The 22,413-nt window shown below is 41.6% G+C and overlaps 1 protein-coding gene across 2 annotated transcripts in view; it reads right to left on the bottom strand.

Moving 5' to 3' along the window:
* LOC126259026 (uncharacterized) overlaps nucleotides 1-22,413 on the bottom strand; it is a 667,737-nt gene that overhangs the window by 108,372 nt on the left and 536,952 nt on the right. For both annotated transcript variants that reach the window (XM_049955690.1, XM_049955689.1), the window contains exon 8: nucleotides 8,775-8,867. In XM_049955690.1, the coding sequence (XP_049811647.1) occupies nucleotides 8,775-8,867 (93 nt within the window). The remainder of the gene's footprint in view (nucleotides 1-8,774; nucleotides 8,868-22,413) is intronic.

The following is a 22,413-nucleotide window of genomic DNA, read 5'->3' on the forward strand; positions in this document are numbered from 1 at the left end:
CTGTAAATTATATCTTAACTCTAACTGTCCTAGGAATGGAATCTCTGACTCTTACAGAATGCATCTTAAACCACTTTGTTTTTAAGATAGTAAGAAAATTCCAATGCGGTCAAAGGCATTCTTGCAAAACAAAACCAAACAGCAGGAGAGAAAAATATTCATTCATTCAATTCTCATCTTTCACAGATCCCATCATGAAAGGGAATCTTCATTGTGTGGAATCAGTAAAAGTATAAACTATTATAAAAGTAAGCAGTTCTTAGAAACTACATTAATAATTAGCTATTATTAAACTTCTACAAATTGTCTCTAATGTAGTAAGATTATGAGATCACTGGATAAAATACACTGGCCACTTTGGAGCACTGTTCAGTGTAGAACTGAGGCCAGTTGGTTGTGTGGCCCCTGCCTCTAACAGAAGTTATAGCAATGAAGTGGTGTGTATGTGCCACTCATTTGTATGGAATCAGCTCAACAAGACAGATTGGTGTGGTGATGTGAGAAAATAGCAGAAAGGAGATACCATGTTTGGATGTGCCCATTAACAGCTGCCTGAATTGTTGGTGTATCAACATGGACTACCTAAAGTGTCTACAAGGAATGGTGTAGCACCTGGCCTAGCAACACAGTGTAAGAACAATGGTGATGGAAAGGTCCTAACTTAAAGGGACTGGAGAAACAAGTCACACCTTGTCAATGACAGTCAGCTTCAAAACCTGACAGGAGTATCTGCTGAAAGTGAATAGAGATCCATATCATCCAGTTTCCAAGCTAATATTGTGAAGGGAACTGTATGCAATGTATATTTGGAGTCAGGTACCTTGCATAAAACCATTTCTCACAGCAGCTAATAAAACTGCACATCTTTTATGGGTCCAACAACAAGAAAACTGGTCACTATTTGACTGTAAGCATGTAGAACAGTCTGATGAGTCACAATTTTGCCTCTTTTCAATGTGAGTGCATTGACAGCCCAATGAGGGTGCATTTCAGGCCAGAGTTGATTCCCTAATGTTTTGGGGTTGAGTACACTGTGAACATTCCCCTCTTCCAAGGTGATAACAGCTGTGCTCCCAGAGCTGCAAGCATATGTTCCTGGTTGGATGAAAACTCAGGCATCCTTCCTCACCATGTCTGGCCAACTAAATCATGCAATTTTAATCCTACAGAACATGTCTGGGGTTATTTGGAACAATGGGTGTAATCAACATCACTTGCAATCTGGCACCACTACAGGACTTAAGCATTGATGCATGGTTTCTGCTAGATACAGCATAGCTAAAGACACTTGCAGACCCTCTGCCTCACTCAATTAAGAGGGACTGGCCCATGAATACCAGGAGAAACCTTGAAAAACGTGTCAGTTTTCTAAACAGTGTAACTCAAAGAATAAGATTTGTAAGCCCACATAATGCTTACTATCTTTTACGAACATTTTTATGTATGAACCACAGCTTCAGCTCTCACACTTTCTTTGAATTGTATTTTTTCTTGCAAGTGAAATAAACCATGCTAATTACTTATGTACATCATAGGTGTACATTACACAAAATGCAAACAAAGTACAAGGTTTAATTTTTTCTGTAAGTTCTTTGCACTATTATCTTTAAAGCATACTACTGAAAACATGGTGCTGTCATAAAATTATAGTGCAAAAAATATTTAAGTATCATTATCAAAATTTTTCCAAATGAATTCAGGATTTTTCTTCAAAAAAGCATTTTATTTTCAAAGTTAAGGACAAGAGCACTCTACTTTTTAGTTAAGCATGTTTTAAGACAGTATACAAAATTTCAGCTCTCAGTCATTAACAGTTTTTAGCCAAAGTGTACCAGAAAATGAAATAATTGAACTTTCAGGAAATTCAAGTTAAAGTTAAAATTTGCTTTTGCTATTAAACTTGCATGGCACTAGTGAAGCCCACATCCATATTCATCTTGTTTCATGTGATGGTCTTCCTCCCTTCTCCTTTTCACTTCTTCTCATTCTTGCTTCTTTGGTGGCTTCCAATAATGATTTTTCTGCTTTGAAGAGTCTCATTTGGTCAATGACTATTAGAGCTCTATGCATATTTAGAGCACCAGGCACTCCCATCAGTTCCATTACATTAATCTTTGACACTGTGCCGTCATCGATGTCTGGCACACCTATTTTCAAAGTATTTAATCCTACTAGAATAGTTTTTGGTATCCGTTCCCATATACAATTGTTGAAACTTTCATTTGGATTATCATTTAAACATTTCTCTAATAACCTCGAGTCGCTATGATCCCTATGTATAGGTTTTATAACTTCCATTATAGCAAATGGAAAAGAATGTTTGTGGTTGTAGGTCTCATCTTGAGTAACAGCCCTCTGGTAGCCACATCATGAATCACTGCCAGGTGGGCAGATGCATTACATGGGTTGTCATCTGTGAAGGATTTATGAAAGCAGGTAGCCCAAATTGCCTTTTTCATTTGCTCAAGTTGATTTTTATTTTGTCTTATGGTTTGTTAAATTGTAAGACATTTCCAGGGGCAGATGTGGATTCTGACCACAATCTATTGGTTATGAACTGCAGATTGAAACTGAAGAAACTGCAAAAAGGTGGGAATTTAAGGAGATGGGACCTGGATAAACTGAAAGAACCAGAGGTTGTAGAGAGTTTCAGGGAGAGCATAAGGGAACAATTGACAGGAATGGGGGAAAGAAATACCATAGAAGAAGAATGGGTAGCTCTGAGGGATGAAGTAGTGAAGGCAGCAGACGATCAAGTAGGTAAAAAGACGAGGGCTAATAGAAATCCTTGGGTAACAGAAGAAATATTGAATTTAATTGATGAAAGGAGAAAATATAAAAATGCAGTAAATGATGCAGGCAAAAAGGAATACAAACGTCTCAAAAATGAGATCGACAGGAAGTGCAAAACGGCTAAGCAGGGATGGCTAGAGGACAAATGTAAGGATGTAGAGGCTTGTCTCACTAGGGGTAAGATAGATACTGCCTATAGGAAAATTAAAGAGACCTTTGGAGAGAAGAGAACCACTTGTATGAATATCAAGAGCTCAGATGGCAACCCAGTTCTAAGCAAAGAAGGGAAGGCAGAAAGGTGGAAGGAGTATATAGAGGGTTGATACAAGGGCGATGTACTTGAGGACAATATTAAGGAAATGGAAGAGGATGTAGATGAAGATGAAATGGGAGATAAGATATTGCGTGAAGAGTTTGACAGAGCACTGAAACACCTGAGTCGAAACAAGGCCCCGGGAGTAGACAACATTCCATTAGATCTACTGATGGCCTTGGGAGAGCCAGTCATGACAAAACTCTACCATCTGGTGAGCAAGATGTATGAGACAGGCGAAATACCCACAGACTTCAAGAAGAATATAATAATTCCAATCCCAAAGAAAGCAGGTGTTGACAGATGTGAAAATTACCGAACTATCAGTTTAATAAGTCACAGCTGCAAAATACTAACGCGAATTCTTTACAGACGAATGGAAAAACTGGTAGAAGCTGACCTCGGGGAAGCTCAGTTTGGATTCCGTAGAAATGTTGGAACACGTGAGGCAATACTGACCCTACGACTTATCTTAGAAGAAAGATTAATGAAAGGCAAACCTACGTTTCTAGCATTTGTAGACTTAGAGAAAGCTTTTGACAACGTTAACTGGAATACTCTCTTTCAAATTCTGAAGGTGGCAGCGGTAAAATACAGGGAGTGAAAGACTATTTACGATTTGTACAGAAACCAGATGGCAGTTATAAGAGTCGAGGGGCATGAAAGGGAAGCAGTGGTTGGAAAAGGAGTGAGACAGGGTTGTAGCCTCTCCCCGATGTTATTCAATCTGTATATTGAGCAAGCAGTAAAGGAAACAAAAGAAAAATTCGGAGTAGGTATTAAAATTCATGGAGAAGAAGTAAAAACTTTGAGGTTCACCGATGACATTGTAATTCTGTCAGAGACAGCAAAGGACTTGGAAGAGCAGTTGAACGGAATGGACAGTGTCTTGAAAGGAGGATATAAGATGAACATCAACAAAAGCAAAACGAGGATAATGGAATGTAGTCAAATTAAATCGGGTGATGCTGAGGGGATTAGATTAGGAAATGAGACACTTAAAGTAGTAAAGGAGTTTTGCTATTTAGGGAGTAAAATAACTGATGATGGTCGAAGTAGAGAGGATATAAAATGTAGACTGGCAATGGCAAAGAAATCGTTTCTGAAGAAGAGAAATTTGTTAACATGGAGTATAGATTTAAGTGTCAGGAAGGCGTTTCTGAAAGTATTTGTATGGAGTGTAGCCATGTATGGAAGTGAAACCTGGACGATTACCAGTTTGGACAAGAAGAGAATAGAAGCTTTCAAAATGTGGTGCTACAGAAGAATGCTGAAGATAAGGTGGGTAGATCACGTAACTAATGAGGAGGTATTGAATAGGATTGGGGAGAAGAGAAGTTTGTGGCACAACTTGACTAGAAGAAGGGATCGGTTGGTAGGACATGTTTTGAGGCATCAAGGGATCACAAATTTAGCATTGGAGGGCAGCGTGGAGGGTAAAAATCGTAGACAGAGACCAAGAGATCAATACACTAAGCAGATTCAGAAGGATGTATGTTGCAGTAGGTACTGGGAGATGAAGAAGCTTGCACAGGATAGAATAGCATGGAGAGCTGCATCAAACCAGTCTCAGGACTGAAAACAACAACAACAACATGGTTTGTCCATAATAATACTGCAACCTGTCTATTTCTTTTTAAGCCGACTACGTCCACTAATGCACTTTCCATCAGCTAATTTCTTTCCCTTCAAATTCCTCAATATTGTACCTATCATTTTCTGGAGAAGTCCAACACATTCCATTTTGTCAATCTTTGTGTCATTCACAAACCTTTTGGTATCCTTTTGAGTCTCCATCTCCTAGGTAAGATGTATACATCGTACCATATTTCTCCATTGACCTTTGAAGTATCATCGCAACACCTTCAGATTCCATATCCCTCCGCTAAACCACTAAAATTAATCAAACATTTATGATTTTCAGTTCCACTAGTACAACCATGACAGTACTTGGTACTACATTCCACATCAATGACTTTACCATTGTCCAAGGAGGTAGCTGTCACTACACCATTTAGTGAACTACAGCCTCTTCGCTGCCAGGATTCATCCACAGCTGCAGACATACATGTATTGCTGTCATTCATATCTACACTTTCGTGAACAGCATTTTTCATATATCATCTGCTACATCTTCTAAAGTCCGTAGAATAATTTTATTGTACCTGTGAAATCTTGTAGGGGGAGGTAAGTCCATAAGGGCACAGAAAATTTGTGCACTGCTATACCCTTTGCCTATACACCTCATAGCATAAGCAAGTTTAATATTTGTGTTATACACTCTCTGTTTACTTATGTCACAAGTACTACCATAATCAGTTAAATCACAAAAATTACAAACAATTCTTAATTTTGTTGCACAACCTCTCCCTAACTACCTTCACACCACTATTGCCACAGTCCTTATTATTTATAGTTCAGATAGAGCAGAGAGTTCAACAATAACACAATATGAATCAATAGTTGGCATCTCTATATTATCAGCATTAATACTGTCAAGCCAACTGTCAAAATATTTCAGTTTTAGCTTCGATTCACTTGGAGTAGTTGCAGCTTGTTCAAGTGCTGAATCATGTTGTATTTCAGTATTAGCAGAGTTAATCCATTTGGTGAACCAATTTCCATAAAATTTATTTCTTAATTCTTCTGATTGTTTTCAAGTGGAATAAGAAACTAACACACACAATTAGAAACTCACGTACACAATTACTTTGCTGTAAACACAATATTTGCACCAAAACAACAGCAAACAATGACTCAACACTCTGTATAAACAAAAGATAAACAACTGTAAAGCTTTCACGGGTTATCTAACTTAAGATGACTAAAAAGTCATGAAACAAATGAGAACAAATCTTTATTTTTAACAGAGCTGACTGTGTGCCATGGGGATGTCATGGTGTGTGCAGACACTTTTAAATTCCTCTAATTTTGGTACTTTCTGTGTTCCATTTTCCTGGAAGTAAAATGTTTCCCGTTCCAAAAACTATGGAGAATTTCTTAAGACAAAAATTAAACAATCGCTTTTTTGTCAGTTATTCACGTACAAGCCCCTTAAGACGGTTATCAAGGCTAACAGCCACATTTCATGATATTAGCATGGTATGTCCATGAAGAGAGGGCAGGTGTCTAATTTTTTGTTCGGTGCACTTACTGTTAGGTTCAGAAAAATACTGACATAAAGCTATAGCTCCTAGTTTGCAAAATCTTGAGCGTGAACAGTATTGAGATGCTTGAGATGTAGCTGTTATGAATCAATGTATTACTTTAAAAAATTAATAGTGGCCATATTAAATGATGATTGTGTGCAAGCAGGCTGATAGTTCTAAGTAGCTATACTTAGCGTACCGGTATATCTTTGGTTCATGGAAGTAAATAGATAACACCTACTGAACATTAAGGAAGTGTTCCAATTTTTGATGTTACTAGTTTACATTTAGCTGACATAGGCACAGATAATATTAAGTAGAATAATGATTATTTATTGTAAATACTGTGTACAGATTACATTTCTGTGAGTTGATTGTTGTTAATGTATACCTTGACTTGTTGCACATCTCCAAAGGTTAACCTTCTCAATGTGATCTACAGAATATGATGAATGAAAGTACATGGGTCTAGTTGCAGTTTTCAATAATTTAAGAAAACTCTGCAGACTTGTTTTGTGTAGTTTCTAACTGCCTGTAATCAGTCTTAGTTATAGCTTGGACAACTTCCTGTCAGTACCAAATGGTTTGAGTTTGAGGAATTACTGCTTGAATACCATTTCACTTTGCACATATTTGCAACACTAGGAAACTGAAGATCATGAGACCTGCCCTCTTGCATTCAGAATGCAGTTTTTCACCATTTTCTGAGCTCCTTATTTCGTTGATAGTAACACCCACCACCAGTGAATGGAAGGCAGTGAGTAAACTTCCATGTTCTGACAAACCATCATCCTCTCTGACTCACGTCCAAATCTTCTTTTTCTGAAATCTCCTTGGTACCCACATATTTCGTCTTCACTGATTGTGCTTGTTTAGTGAGGCCTTGAAAAATACTTTGTAAGAAAAGGGTTACAGCAAAATAACTTGAGAGCTGTTTAGGTCAGTTTTATCTACCATCTTATGGAATGGGTGTAAGGTAGCAGAAAGACATACAGCTTCAGGTAGGCTATCAATACATCTAATGCAGGTAGTGCTGATATGGTTTCCAGTGATTAATTTGTGTTCTATAACCTCCTAAATAGTTAGCATATGATGGATGATAATAATTTCATTCATAGAATGGATGGAAAAGATTACAGAAGCTTTTTGAAAATACAATAAAAAATAAGAACAAATATTGGTATGGTCAAGTGAACAGCTGTACGAAAATCTTGAGAGTTTGCAATATTCTCCAACAAATCACTTTCGAGATCTTACTCTAGTATGTAGGCCAATCATTCACCTTCATAGTCCTGCCAGTAACATTTATATCAACCAAACAACAGAAATCCAGGATGGAATAATGACATTTTATGAAAAGGATAGTTGCTACTCACCACATAGTGGAGATGCTGAGTCACAGGGCACAACAGAAAGACTGTCATCAAGTAAGCTTTCAGCCAGAAAGGCCTTCATCAGAACTATACAATACACACACACACACACACACACACACACACACATACACACACAAATGCAACTCATACACATATGGCCACAGTCTCTGGTGTGGTGAGTATCAATTGTCCTTTTCATAATATGTCATTGCTCCATCCTGAATTTTCACTGTTTGATTCTGTCTGACAGCTTTCCTCCCATTCTGCAACCCAGTGCTGTTTTTCTCCTTTGTTACTATTTTCTGAGACATTACTATACTCAGTGCCTGTCCTTATTCCTCTTCTTTCCTGTGTTTCACTTGTCACATTCCAAAGATGCACTGCGCACTCTACTTATGAGCTATGTTGCATCAACTGCTTCGACCATGCACAACAGACAGCTGCAAGCTTCTTCCATGCGCTGCTGCCCACAGTCTGGCTCAACAGATGGAGACTGTGGTCATGTGTGTGTGTGTGTGTGTGTGTGTATTTGTTTGTTTGTTGTCAACTTCTGATGGAGGCCTTTTGGCTGAAAGCTTACTTACTAACAGTCCTTTTGTTGTGCCTATCCACAACTCAGCATGTTATTTATATCAGTCATACACTTATGAGTTATCTCAAGAATGTAGGTTTTACAAGATGAAAGATCTAACATACTCCAATGTATTTCAGCACTTCTGTACTTTCTGAACCAACATTTACAACAATTATACACTCTTGAGTTGTCTGAAAGTGCTGTGTTAGAAATATATCTCTGCACAGTTTGTTTGGTTTCTGAAATTTACTTTATTTTTGCCATAATTCATATTTTACAACAAGTGCACCTGATTGTTGAGACATGCAAAAATGATTCAATCATCAGAGAGACATATAGGGCCTATTGTAGTCAATGTGCAAAAAGGTCAAATTCCACTACACATGCGGTCTATTTCTGCCTTTATCCAAATTTATTGGTAATAATTCAGAAAGTTGGATACTTTCTGACCACTCATTAAGGTTTCAGTGCAGTAAGTAAAAAGACATTCAAATCTAATTTTAGCAACAGCATTAATTACCAACAAAATCAAAAATACTGAGGGGCACTGTAGTAAATCATTTACTTACCTTTTCTATTTGTTAGACACCAGTTGGCTTCCATGTATGGAAGCATAACAAGCAGCAAAGACAGCCTTAACAACACCATTTTGTTTGAAAAATCTGAAAAAGGAAAGCAGAAAGATTTTTTAAAAAATCTAGAAGAGCTTTATATCATGAATACTGCCATGTGGTATGATGACAATGTGTTTTTGCAATACGGCTAAATGGAAATGAAATATAATGAACATGGGAATATACAGGGTGTTTCAAAAATGACCGGTATATATGAAACGGCAATAAAAACTAAACGAGCAACGATAGAAATACACCGTTTGTTGCAATATGCTTGGGACAACAGTACATTTTCAGGCGGACAAACTTTCGAAATTACAGTAGTAGAAATTAGCCAATTATTGAAACTGACCACTACATCACATACCAAAAGAATTTTGTCGAAACTGTCTTTGGCAGGGAAAACTTGCATACATATTTGTCAGAAGAAGCTATTAATCTGGTTTTCCTATTTAAACATTCAATGGACATGTAATTGGACTACTGAACTGGGCTCAACTGAAGGAGGAAACATATTGCTTGCGTATGGTAACGTAATTACTTTACAGTTTTTTCGATAACCACTCCACCCTCCTGCAAGACTGTACCAAGAGGTGAAAGATCTGTCAGTGGATGTAAGATTGTAGGTATCAACAGCATGCTATAAAAGATCAGCTTTCTGCACAAAATATTTGTTAGCTGAAAAACAGAATATGTGCAAGAGCAACTCTCACATACATGAAAGACTTCAAGGATTTAACTGTGCCAGAAAGAGTTTATTATGACAAATCTACAAAGCAGAACTGTCCTATGCATCTAGTTACTGACTCGTTAACATCGTAGTGCTAACAGCATCATAGCGCTAACAATGACAAGCAGCATCAGCTGAGATTACCATTGTGACATTGTCACTAATAGTTAACAGTGGCCCTAAATCTATTTCATTTACAGTGTTTGATCTCCATAATTAATTTCTTTTGTTAATGTACATACTTGGATGTGAATTATGAAATGAAATTACAAACAAGTGGACAACTGAACCACAAATGTGCAACCACAGTATTGACATATTCCAAATAAAACAGGTTCAAAATTTAAACTTGCATAAAACAACAGCCCTACTTGGAAGTTAACTGCATATTTGTGATTGCCATATGTTATTACAAAGATCTGAGCATGTTCATCACTGAACGAAACAACTTAGGACTTTTCACAAAAAATGTAATCAAAGAGTGTGAATAAAATAGTTTGAACAAGACTTTTGCTAAAAATTATAATAAGATTTAGGTAGGTTCTAAAATACTTGAAATTTAGGAGGCATTGTATCACATTATAACATTAAATCATTAGAATTTCAAAGGTGTGGAGAGGGAGGATGCACTGAGCGTTGCCCATTTAAAGGCTATGTTGAACGCATATAGAATGAAAAGTTATGAAGGAACAATGATCATTTTGTATTATTGTCTTCTGCCAGCATTTAACATTGCATTGAAAGATAACTACACATAACAGATGCAAAGTTTGAGTTACAAGACGGAATCAAAGCCCCCAACTGTTGACCTTTGTGAATGCTGTCCGTCATGTGAAGTTGTAGTCATTGCAAGAAGTAATTCCATTACGTATAAAAAGCTGGGTGTTACAGTTTTTAGGGATAAAAACAAACAATGGAAAATCCTTGATGGAATGCAACGATATTATGAGAAGGAAAGTTGCCACTCACCATATAGCAGAGATGCTGAGTCGCAGCTGGGCACAGCAAAAAAAATTTCACATCTAAAGCTTTCGGCCAATGGCCTTTTTCAACAATAGACACACATATGCGCGCGCACCCACACACACACACACACACACACACACACACACACATATTCACTCACGAAAATGCAACTCACACACATGACTGCTGTCTCGGGCAACTGTGTGGTTTCAGTTGCCTGAGATTGCAGTCGTGTGTGTGAGTTGCATTTTCGTGAGTGAGTGTGTGTGTGTGTGTGTGTGTGTGTGTGTGTGTGTGTGTGTGCATCTATTGTTGACAAAGGCCATTGGCCGAAAGCTTTAAGTGTGAAAATCTTTTTGTTGTGCCTATCTGCGACTCAGCATCTCCACTATATGCTGAGTGGCAACTTTCCTTCTCATAATATAGTTTTTAAGGATATGATCATATAAGCTCAGTTCATTGTCAGGATACTCTGAAAGTGTAGAGTACAAAGTGGTGCTAGCGTGCTAGCAAAATACTTGTGCAACTTGTCACAGAAAAATGGATCGATGATTGGGTCCCATATACTGGTGTTAACTTGGATATGGCGGCTGGGGTGCCATATCTGCTGAAGAGTAATTTGGTGACAGACAAACACAAATGAGGAAGGCCAAAAGGGAAGGGAAAGAGGAAAGGTGAGGTTTCGAGATGGGAGAGGGGTAAAAAAAAAAAAAAAAAAAGAAGAAGAAGATCAAGAACAAGAAGGGAATCAATTGGAGGGCACTAAACTGGAAAGGTAGCAGAGATGTATGGAAAGGAATCTTGAGGATGTTCTGAGGGTACTGTGTAAAACAACAGTTTCATGACGCCTACCTTGTTTTCAGCTACTGTATGGGACTATTCTCGTCATTCCTAGTGGCTAACACAACTAAAGTGTACACAATATATTTTCCATTTGTTAGTTTTTGTGTTACATGTCCACATTGATGCAGTGAAACAATGGAAAACGAAACGCATTATTATTGCAAGTAGTGACAGTGTGGACTGCGTGATTTTCCATGTTTTGAACTGTTTCACATAACTGAAGTGGGTACATTTTACTTTATTATAAAATAATGTAGACCTCAATAAATGAATAAAAGTCCAAGCAGTGACAAATATTAAACAAGATATGGTGAAGTCGAAGTTACTGACATTACACCCCTGCAAGATTATTACGCCACTGGACCCAAGTCATGTAGACATAACAGGGGATATTGGATGTACACACCACGTGATCAAAAGTATGTGGACACCTATTAGTGGACATTAAGACGTGGTGCTACCACCCTTCACCTCTATGACAGCCTGAAGTCTGCTAGGGACACTTTGCATGAGGTGCCTTAACACTGTGGAGGAATAGCAGCCCACGCTTCGTCAAGAGCCAAACCTAGAGAAGGTATTGGCACTGCAGTCTGGAGCAAAGTTAACGTTGCAGCTCATCCCAAATGTGTTCCATTGGGTTCTGATCGGGCCTCTGGCCAGGCCAGTTCATTTCAGTAATGTTGTTGTCCACAAACCATTGCCTCACAGACCTGCTTTAAGATACGGTGCGTTGTCATGCTGATAAAAACAGTCGTCCTCTCCAAACTGTTTCTCTACTGTACGTGGTACACAATGCTGTTAAATGTGTTCACATCCTATATTTTAGATTGAATTATTTCAGTCCAAATACAGCTGACATCGGTACCTCCTTGAAATTCTGTTCATATCCTTTAGCATTTACTTTTCTTAAGCACAAGGAAGAGACTACACCCTAACTGTAACAAACAGCCCTTCACCGAACCAACTTCTCCTACATACTTCACAGCTGGCACTACACATGATGGCAGGTAACTTTCTCCAGGCATTTGCCAAACCCAAATCCTTCCATCAGAGTGCCTCAGACTACAGCGTGATTCAGCACTCCAAATCAGTCGTTTTCAATCATTCACTTTCTAGTGGCATCGCTCCTTAAAACATCTCGAGTGTTGCTCATCACTGCCCAATGTCGGCCAGTTACCATTTGCTAATGTGCTACAGCATACTTGATCCGTCGCACTAAAATTATGCCATTTCTCTTCGTATGCAAGCCAGAAATCACACTAAAATTACACCTTTCTATGCCGTAATAACTAGAAACCAGTATCGAATGCTGAAATGATGGTCAGCCACACTACGATCAAATGAGAGAAGTACCGCAGCTATTTTCGACTGCACATCTCTGATGTGACATCACCGCTACCAGCACTAGGCACCGTTGTTCACAGTACCAGTTCATCATTTTTACTTATGAATTGCATGTGTGCAAGCTTAGAGTACAAGGGGTTTATTAGGAGTGGCTGAAGTAAAGGCTCTGTGAGCTAACAGATGCCGGCATTGTAGCTCAGCGTGTTCGGTCAGAGGGTTAGCGGCCCTTTGTTATACGAAGGTGGTTTGAAAAGTTCTCGGAATCACCACGAGAGGTCAGCGCTAGCGCAACGAGTTGTTCATGTGATATTCATTGGACTGTTGCCTGTTAACACGTGCCACTTCCCTGCTAACACGTGCCACTTCCCTGCTCTTGGAAGATACTGTGGCGGTGATTTGGCTCTGTTATTGTTCCCGCGTAGTGATTTGCGAATACGAAAAAATCGATATGCGCTCAGTGATTAAGAAAGTGATGAAGAAAGGTATGAAAGCAAAGCACATTCATGCCGATTTCCAGAATACACTGGGGGACTGTGCTCCTTCATATTCAGCTGTTGTCAAGTGGACAAATGAATTTAAATTTGGTCGGTAGAGCTTAGACGATGATCTGCACAGTGGTCAGCCAGAAATAATTGCAAAAGTGCCCAAAATGGTCATGGAGCATCACAGATTCAAAGTGTGTGAAATTGCTCATGGTTGCCAGACGTCATCTGAAAGGGTATATCACATTGTAACTGAAGAATTGGAAATGAGAAAATTATCTGCAAGATGGGTGCCGCAGCTCTTGACGCGGGGTCAAAAACGCATGAGAATGGACATACAGGAACAATGTTTGGGCTGTTTTAGTAGAAACAAATAAGATTTGTTGTGCCGGTTTGTGACCAAAGATGAAACTTGGATGCACTATTCCCCAGGGACAAAAAAACTGTCAAAGCAGTGGAAACATGCTGATTCTCCGCCATTAAAGAAAGCAAAGACAATTCATTTGGTGGGAAAGGTCATGGCATCAATGTTCTGGGATGCGAAGGGGGTTCTGTTTGTAGATTATCTTCCCACTGGGCAAACTGGACAATACTATGCCAACCTCCTGGACAAATTACAACAAAAGACACATGGAAAAAGGCCAGGTTTAGCAAGGAAGAAAGTCATCTTCCATCAAGACAATGCGCAACCGCACACATGTGCCGTCGCCTTGGCAAAATTACACGAACTAAGGTATGAATTGTTGCCACACCCACCTTATTCACCTGGCATGGCACTGTCAGACCTCCATCTGAAATTTGTTCTTGGTGGCTGAAGGTTCACTTCAAAAGGAAAATTGATAGCCGGAGTTTACAACTATTTTGCAGGCCTGGAGGAAATTCATTTTCAAGGTGGGATCAAGGCACTGGAAAATCGTTGGACCAAGTGCATTAATCTACAAGGAGACAACATTGAAAAATAAAAAAAAGTTTCATGATGTAAGTACTTTTTTCTATTTCTTTCCAACAACTTTTCAAACCACCCTCGTAAACATACTGAGTGAATGGATCAACAACAAACACCAGAGGTGTCAGGGGACATCTGCACTGAACAAATGCAACAAACAATAAGAAGCGAAATTACATAAAAAAGTAGTTGGCCAAGGTGACTTGTAATGCGTTGAACCAAGCTTGAGTCCTACTGTTACTAAATGATTGTGTCCTCGGTGGCTCAGATGGATAGAGCGTCTGCCATGTAAGCAGGAGATCCCGGGTTCGAGTCCCGGTTGGGGCACACATTTTCAGCTGTCGACATCGAGGTATAACGACAACACCTGTCCGCAGCTGAGGTTGTCAGTCATCATTTATTCCAGGGAAAAGCTGCACGGTCATCAACAGTAACTGTTCTTTCGAGAACTAGTTACTGTCTTCGTATATACTACTGTTACTAATATTTTTTTCATCATTTTATTTTATTACTCACGATGTTAAACAATTATAAAATTGAAATATATCAAAACAGTTCAATATTTATGTGCATAAAAGTAATATATTCAGTTTCGTTACGATTGTTACCCTTGTAAGTAAAAAAGCTATAGATGGTCGTAAAAAAGATAAAGTATGTATATGAGCAGATTTAGAATGAAAGCTTTTTTCCCATAGTGATGATTGTATTAAAAGAAGGTGGTATTTTCTACTTTTACCGTATTATTTTATTTATTCCTGTCTACCTTCAGCCTTCTAGGGCTATCTCAGATGATCTTGTGGTTCTCCTGTAGGAAACTGAAATGTCAGCTTCTTCAAATCTGTGTTTTCTATTTATTTATTTATTTTTATCGTTCCAAACCTTGGTAAACGCCATGCTGTTAACCCAATAAGACAGTATTTGTAAATCAAAACGGATAGAAAACACAAATTTAAAGGCGCTGACAGAGCTTGAAGGCTTAGTTATGTTCTAAACTTTGCAGTTGAGTGGTCGACTGTCTTGTTCTGCATCAGTTAAACTGCTGACTCTGTCGTAGGAGACACCGGGACACACTGGCACAGCAGCACGATTGCCAATTGCTTCTATTTCGTTAAACTGGTGTTAGACAATACCGTCGTCTTTCCACAAACGCATTTAGATCAGTGGTCGTCAAACTTGCTTGCTCAAGAGCCAATATTGACATTGGGGGGGGGGGGGGGGGGGCGGCACCTTGGGCTCCGTATGTATCAATCTTATTATTAACTGGTGACCTGCATAAATTATTATCTTATGAGCCGCCAATAGAGTAGCTGTAGTAACGGTGCGGTAAGTTGGCCTGAGGCCCCCAAGCAGTGATCATCAGAACTTGGCCGCATTCGAACACTTCGTGTCGACTGCTCTGTTTCAGCTTCGTGCCGCCCTCACCGACCCTAAAGTTGTGGCACTGTATTTGCGTGACGAAGTGTTGTTCTGTTGTCTGTGTGAGCGGATGAATAACTTATTAGTAACAATACTTGTAATAATCTTTAAATGCATTATGCAGTTTGACGAGTCCCGCCCGTTCATGTGTTTTCAGCACTGGCGCTACTTGCCCCTAAGTAAGCAAAATCAAGCACATATTAAAATATACGGTCTAGTCATACTACTGTGACCATCGCCTGCGTTCGATGTAAACTTACTGTGGTGTCACCGCTAGACACCACACTTGCTAGGTGGTAACTTAAATCGGCCGCGGTCCTGTAGTACATGTCGGACCCGCGTGTCGCCACTGTGTAATCGCAATCCTAGCGCCACCACATGGCAGGTCACAAGACACGGACATGACCTCGCCCCAGTTGTACGGACGACATAGCTTGCGACCAGACCTACCAAGTCTTCCTCTCATTTGCCGAGAGACTGATAGAATAGCCTTCAGCTTATTCCATAGCTACTACCTAGCAAGGCGCCATTTGTATCAGTGCTTATAGCTTACTACTATTCAAGAGATGTATTCTAACAAGAGAATAAAGTTAAGTATATTATTCCAGCTACGTACTGTTCTTCTTATTCATTAATAAGTCTCATGTTCCAGTACTTCACGCCCGTCTGCGTTAGTTTAGCGTGCACTTTCAGCCACTTCATTCTACAAGGTGTTGGCCCAGCTGCCGACACATCACATGGCGACGAGGATGGGATTCGAACCCAGGACAATCAGGCTCGTGGACCTTCGCCCATGGACATTAATGTAGTTCATTCCCACCCGTCCAGTGACACTTTAGCTAACAGTGACTGTGTTCGTCCCACCCAAAGTGTGTGTCGACGTCGCAGGAAATCCCGTAAAGTCGCAAGTGCTTCTGTACCTGTATCAGTTCAAATTGCACGTGACAGTCGCTCTTGTCGTCAGCAGGACAATAAACTTTTTGTGGACTTAGACTTTGACGGCAAAGTGATACCATTCCAGCTCGATACCGGAGCTGCAGTTTCATTGCTTAATCACGACACGTACAAACAACTGGGCCAACCGCCATTGCGTGCCGCAAATGTTAAGTTACATAGTTACTCAGGACAGCAGATCCCTGTGTTAGGACAGTGCAGCCTTCTTGCAACATACAAGGGACAAACAAAACTTGTATCATTTTACGTTCTTCGTTCTTCTAGTGCAGTGAACTTGTTTGGTTTAGATTTGTTTCAATTGTTTAATTTGTCTATAGTAAATCAGGTCCTATCAGTGAATCAGACTGTGCCTTCCGCCAGTGTTTCTAGTCTTTGTGAAGAATTTGCAGACATTTTTGCACCGGGCCTTGGTTGCGCTAAGAACTATGCTGCACATTTGGAATTGAAAGACAACGCGCAACCGAAATTTTTCAGAGCGCGCAATGTTCCCCACGCATTGCGTGATGAGGTCGCAAGAACATTGGCCGAGTTAGAATCTCAAGGTGTAATTGAACGTGTGCAGGCTTCTCTCTGGGCCTCACCCTTAGTAATTTTGCCAAAACCTTCCGGAAAATTGAGACTTTGTGTGGACTTCAAGGCAACTGTGAATCCACAACTTGTGACTGCTACTTTTCCTTTGCCCCGCCCGGAAGATCTTTTTGACAAACTGTGCCCGGGAAAATATTTTTCAAAATTGGACCTAGCAGATGCGTACTTGCAGATACCTGTGGACGAAGACTCCCAGCGCGTCTTGGTGGTAAACACGCATCTTGGCTTGTATCGCTTCAAAAGACTGCCATTCGGGTGTGCATCCGCCCCTGCTTTGTTTCAGCAATATTTACAAACTGTTTGTGCGTCGGTCCCTACTGCTGCGAACTATCTGGACGATATTGTGATCTCAGGACAGACAGAAGCAGAACATTTGCAAAATCTCCGAACATTATTTCAGGTATTGCGTCAGAATGGTCTTCGCTTGAGAAAGGACAAATGTGTGTTCTTTGCTCGGGACTTACCCTACCTGGGGCATGTCATAAATGCCCAAGGTATACATCCGAGTCCAGAGCACCTCCGTGCCATACAGGACTTACCTGCTCCGCAGAACTTAAAACAGCTACAGAGTGTGCTGGGTAAAATTACTTATTATTCAAAGTTTGTGCGCAATGCTTCTTCCATTTCAGCTCCGCTTCATCGCTTACGCCGTAAAGGTGTTCCGTTCGTCTGGACGACGGAATGCGAACGCGCCTTTCGCCAGTTGAAATCGGCGTTACTTTCAAATACTTGCCTTACGCCATTCGATCCCCGAAAACCCCTTTTGTTGATGGTTGATGCATCGGATTTCGGGATCGGTGCTGTGCTTGCGCACAAAGATGGCTCGCATGATCGCCCTATTGCCTTTGCGTCCAAATTGCTCTCCTCTGCGCAAAGAAATTATTCACAAATAGAGAAAGAAGCTTTAGCTCTCGTGTTTGGTGTTACCAAGTTCCATGACTTCTTGTATGGTCATCACTTTACCATCATCACAGACCACAAACCGTTGACATCGCTTTTTCATCCGCACAAGCCTGTACCTCCACGTACAGCGCAGAAATTCATTCGCTGGTCACTTTTTCTCTCGCAGTACCGCTACGATATTTTGTATCGGTCCACTGCTCAGCACGGAAACGCTGATGCGTTGTCCCGTTTGCCTGTTGCTGAGGATAAAGCATTCGATTCTTCCGAACTTGCTTGCATGTTCATTGATTCGGAAGCCGATGACGTGGTCGCATCGTTTCCGATTGATTTTCGTCGTGTAGCTACAGCCACAGCTGCTGACCCTGTCCTTGCTACTGTTTTGCGTTTTGTTGCTACGCAATGGCCCTTGTCAAAGTCACGGATCGAAGATCCTTTGGTTCGCCGTTTTTTTGCTCACAAGGAGAGATTTTTTGTACGACGTGGTGTTTTGTTGTTGCGTTCGGATAATGATCAATCCCGTGTCGTGGTCCCACGTTCGTTACAGTCCTCTGTCTTAAAGCTTCTTCACCAAGGACATTGGGGTATAGTGCGTACGAAACAACTTGCTCGTCAGCACTGTACTTGGTTCGGAATCGATGCTGCGATTACGAATATGTGCTCCTCTTGCGTGGCGTGTGCCGAACAACGATCCGCACCGCCGCGTAAATTCTTTGCATGGCCGAACGCCACTTCCCCTTGGCAACGCTTGCACATCGATTTTGCTGGTCCATTCTGGAATGCTCGATGGTTGGTTGTGGTCGATGCTTTCAGTAATTTTCCTTTTGTTGTCCGGATGTCTTCCACGACGTCTTCTGCCACAATCCAAGCCTTGTCTGCTATCTTTTGCATTGAAGGTCTTCCGCAGACTCTTGTTTCCGACAATGGCCCACAATTCATGTCCGCAGAATTTCAGTCATTCTGCAAGGCCAATGGTATTCAACATCTGACGTCCGCGCCGTTTTCGCCTCAGTCAAACGGTGCCGCTGAACGATTGGTCCGGACTTTCAAGTCCCAGATGTTGAAATTGAAAGAGTCGCATTCTCGGGAGGACGCTTTGTTACTCTTTTTGTCATCGTATCGCTCTCAGCCCCGCGATGGTCGCTCGCCGGCTGAATTGCTCCATGGTCGATCTCATCGTACCCTGATGTCTTTGCTGCATCCGCCGCATCAGGTTCCGGTGCAGCGGCAGACTCCTGCTTTTGCTCCTGGCGACGTTGTCTATTATCGCAACTATCGCGGTTCACAGCGTTGGCTCGCAGGGCGCATTCTTCGCTGCCTCGGCCGCGCGATGTATTTGGTTTTGGGGGCCTCTGGTGAGGTGCGTCGGCATCTCAATCAGCTGCGCCTCTGTCGTCGCCTGGGTTCTGCCGCTCCCCGTCTGCTTTCAGCGACGGTGCCGTCAGGTCAGCGCCTTGGGGACCCATCTACTGGCTCGCCTCATCCCCAGGTGTTGCCGACGCTGCCTTCCATTTTGCCCCATGGCGTCGCGCCGCCGCCGCAGCCGCCGCCGACGCCGCCCGCAGTGGACGCTTCGCTGCAGCCGCCTGGCGCCTCCCTGGGTCACGCGCCGCCGCTCGCTTCCCGTGACCAGCCGTCATCCGCCATGGACCTCTTGCCCGCTCCGGACCAGATGTCGTCATCGCGCGTCGGATTCCCCGACGCAATGGAGGTCGACCCTTCGGCCCCTCCGGTGTCATTACGTGCGCATGCACCGCATGTTGACGTGCACCCTGGACTAGGTTTTCAGGCGTTTCCTGGCTCCCCTCGGACCGAATGGCCGGGTGCGGGTGGCACAGCCTCGCCTGTTGTTAGGCTCCCCACCTCATCGCATACGTCACCATGGGGTCCTCCCCACGGCGGGCGGAAGCCTTATCTCACGACCGTTCGCCGATTTGCGGGGGAGGAATGTGGTGTCACCGCTAGACACCACACTTGCTAGGTGGTAACTTAAATCGGCCGCGGTCCTGTAGTACATGTCGGACCCGCGTGTCGCCACTGTGTAATCGCAATCCTAGCGCCACCACATGGCAGGTCACAAGACACGGACATGACCTCGCCCCAGTTGTACGGACGACATAGCTTGCGACCAGACCTACCAAGTCTTCCTCTCATTTGCCGAGAGACTGATAGAATAGCCTTCAGCTTATTCCATAGCTACTACCTAGCAAGGCGCCATTTGTATCAGTGCTTATAGCTTACTACTATTCAAGAGATGTATTCTAACAAGAGAATAAAGTTAAGTATATTATTCCAGCTACGTACTGTTCTTCTTATTCATTAATAAGTCTCATGTTCCAGTACTTCACGCCCGTCTGCGTTAGTTTAGCGTGCACTTTCAGCCACTTCATTCTACAAGGTGTTGGCCCAGCTGCCGACACATCACTTACAATAACCACTCACAGACAGCAGGTAGCAGTACAAGGGGTGGAGGGTACGTAAAGTGCGCCGCTGTGATTGGGGGTTTAGTTTATTCCTCGCAATGTTAAACATTTATAAAATTCAAATATATTTAAATAGTTCAATATTTATGTACATAAAAATAATATATTCAATTTAGTTACGATTACTACCCTTGTAAGTAAAAAAGCTATAGATGGTCGTAAAAAAGAAGCAAGCATATGAGCAGATTTAGAATGAAAGTTTTTCCCATACTGGGGACCACAGTAATTAATGTATTAAAAGAAGGTGGCATTTTCTTCTTTTACCGTATTAATTTCATTTGTTCCCGTCTTCCTTCAGCCTTCTAGGGCAATCTCAGGTGATCTTGTGGTTCTGCTATAGGAAACTATATCTTGCACACTCAAATGTCAGCTTATTTCAATTTGTGCTTTCTATTTGTTTTTGCTCCAAAAGTTTATGTATGTCATGCTGTCAAACCGACAGGACAGTATTTGTAGATCAAACTGAATAGAAAACACACACGATTCCATATATTTACTAAATGTTTTAATGGCATTTTTCTTCTACGCTTTGCGTTGTACGGTATTATAGCAGCCTAAATGTAATTTCATATCCGTTGCTACAAATATATACAGCATTTGAGATGAATATACAGGGTGGTCCATTGATAGTGACCGGGCCAAATATCTCACGAAATAAGCATCAAAAGAAAAAATTACAAAGAACGAAACTCGTCTAGCTTGAAGAGAGAAACCAGATGGAGCTATGGTTGGCCCGCTAGATGGCGCTGCCATAGGTCATACTAATATCAACTGCGTTTTTTTAATAGGAACCCCCATTTTTATTACATATTCGTCTAGTACATAAAGAAATATGAATGTTTTAGTTGGACCACTTTTTCGCTTTGTGATAGATGGCGCTGTAATAGTCACAAAAGTATAAGTACGTGGTATCACGTAACATTCCGCCAGTGCGGACGGTATTTGCTTCGTGATACATTACCCGTGTTAAAATGGACCGTTTACCAATTGCGGAAAAGGTCGATATCGTGTTGATGTATGGCAATTATGATCAAAATGCCCAACGGTCGTGTGCTATGTATACTGCTCGGTATCCTGGACGACATCATCCAAGTGTCCTGACCGTTCGCCGAATAGTTACGTTATTTAAGGAAACAGGAAGTGTTCAGCCACATGTGAAACGTCAACCACGACCTGCAACAAATGTTGATGCCGAGTCGGTGTTTTAGCTGCTGTCGCGGGTAATCTGCACATCTTAATTCCTTTGAGTGTTTTTGGTACTTGCATTGTTTAATTCATAAATTTCGGGCGTATTATAGAATTTGAGAGTGTAGCATCGCGATTTAGTACCTGAATAGTGTAAAATCGCTTAGTCTCCTTCCGCCGCCGAGCAGTGTGTCAGCAGTGCGCAAGTAGCAGCATTACTGCATCTATTAGGCAATCTTGTATTTTAATAACCGTTTAAATTTTGTGTCGAATTGTTTGTGCTCTCTGTAGATTAGTTCAGACGTTCTTTGCACAACAGTTTTTAGCATGGATAGGGACTGCAACTGCTGTGTTCGGATGCAGGCTGAGTTGGCATCCCTTCGCTCCCAGCTTCAGGCAGTGTTGGCTTCAGTCATACAGCTTGAGGCTGTTGCCAATGGGCATCACTGTGGGGCTCCGGATGGGGGTTTGTCGGGTACGGCCAGCTCGTCCCACGCATCCCCCGATCGGACTACGACTGTGGCTGCCCGGGATACTGCCCACTTTGAGGCTGATCCCTCACCTGTGTTAGAGTGGGAGGTCGTCTCGAGGTGTGGCAAGGGGCGAAAGACATTCCGGAGGGCTGAACGGAAAGCCTCTCCAGTTTGTCTGACGAACCGGTTTCAGGCTCTGTCTCAGGCTGATACTGATCTTCGACCGGACATGGCTGCTTGTCCTGTTCCAGAGGTTGCCTCTCAGTCTGCAAGATCCGGGCGGT

The sequence above is a fragment of the Schistocerca nitens genome, chromosome 1, assembly GCF_023898315.1.
Source record: "Schistocerca nitens isolate TAMUIC-IGC-003100 chromosome 1, iqSchNite1.1, whole genome shotgun sequence".
NCBI classification, from domain to species: Eukaryota; Metazoa; Arthropoda; class Insecta; order Orthoptera; family Acrididae; genus Schistocerca; species Schistocerca nitens.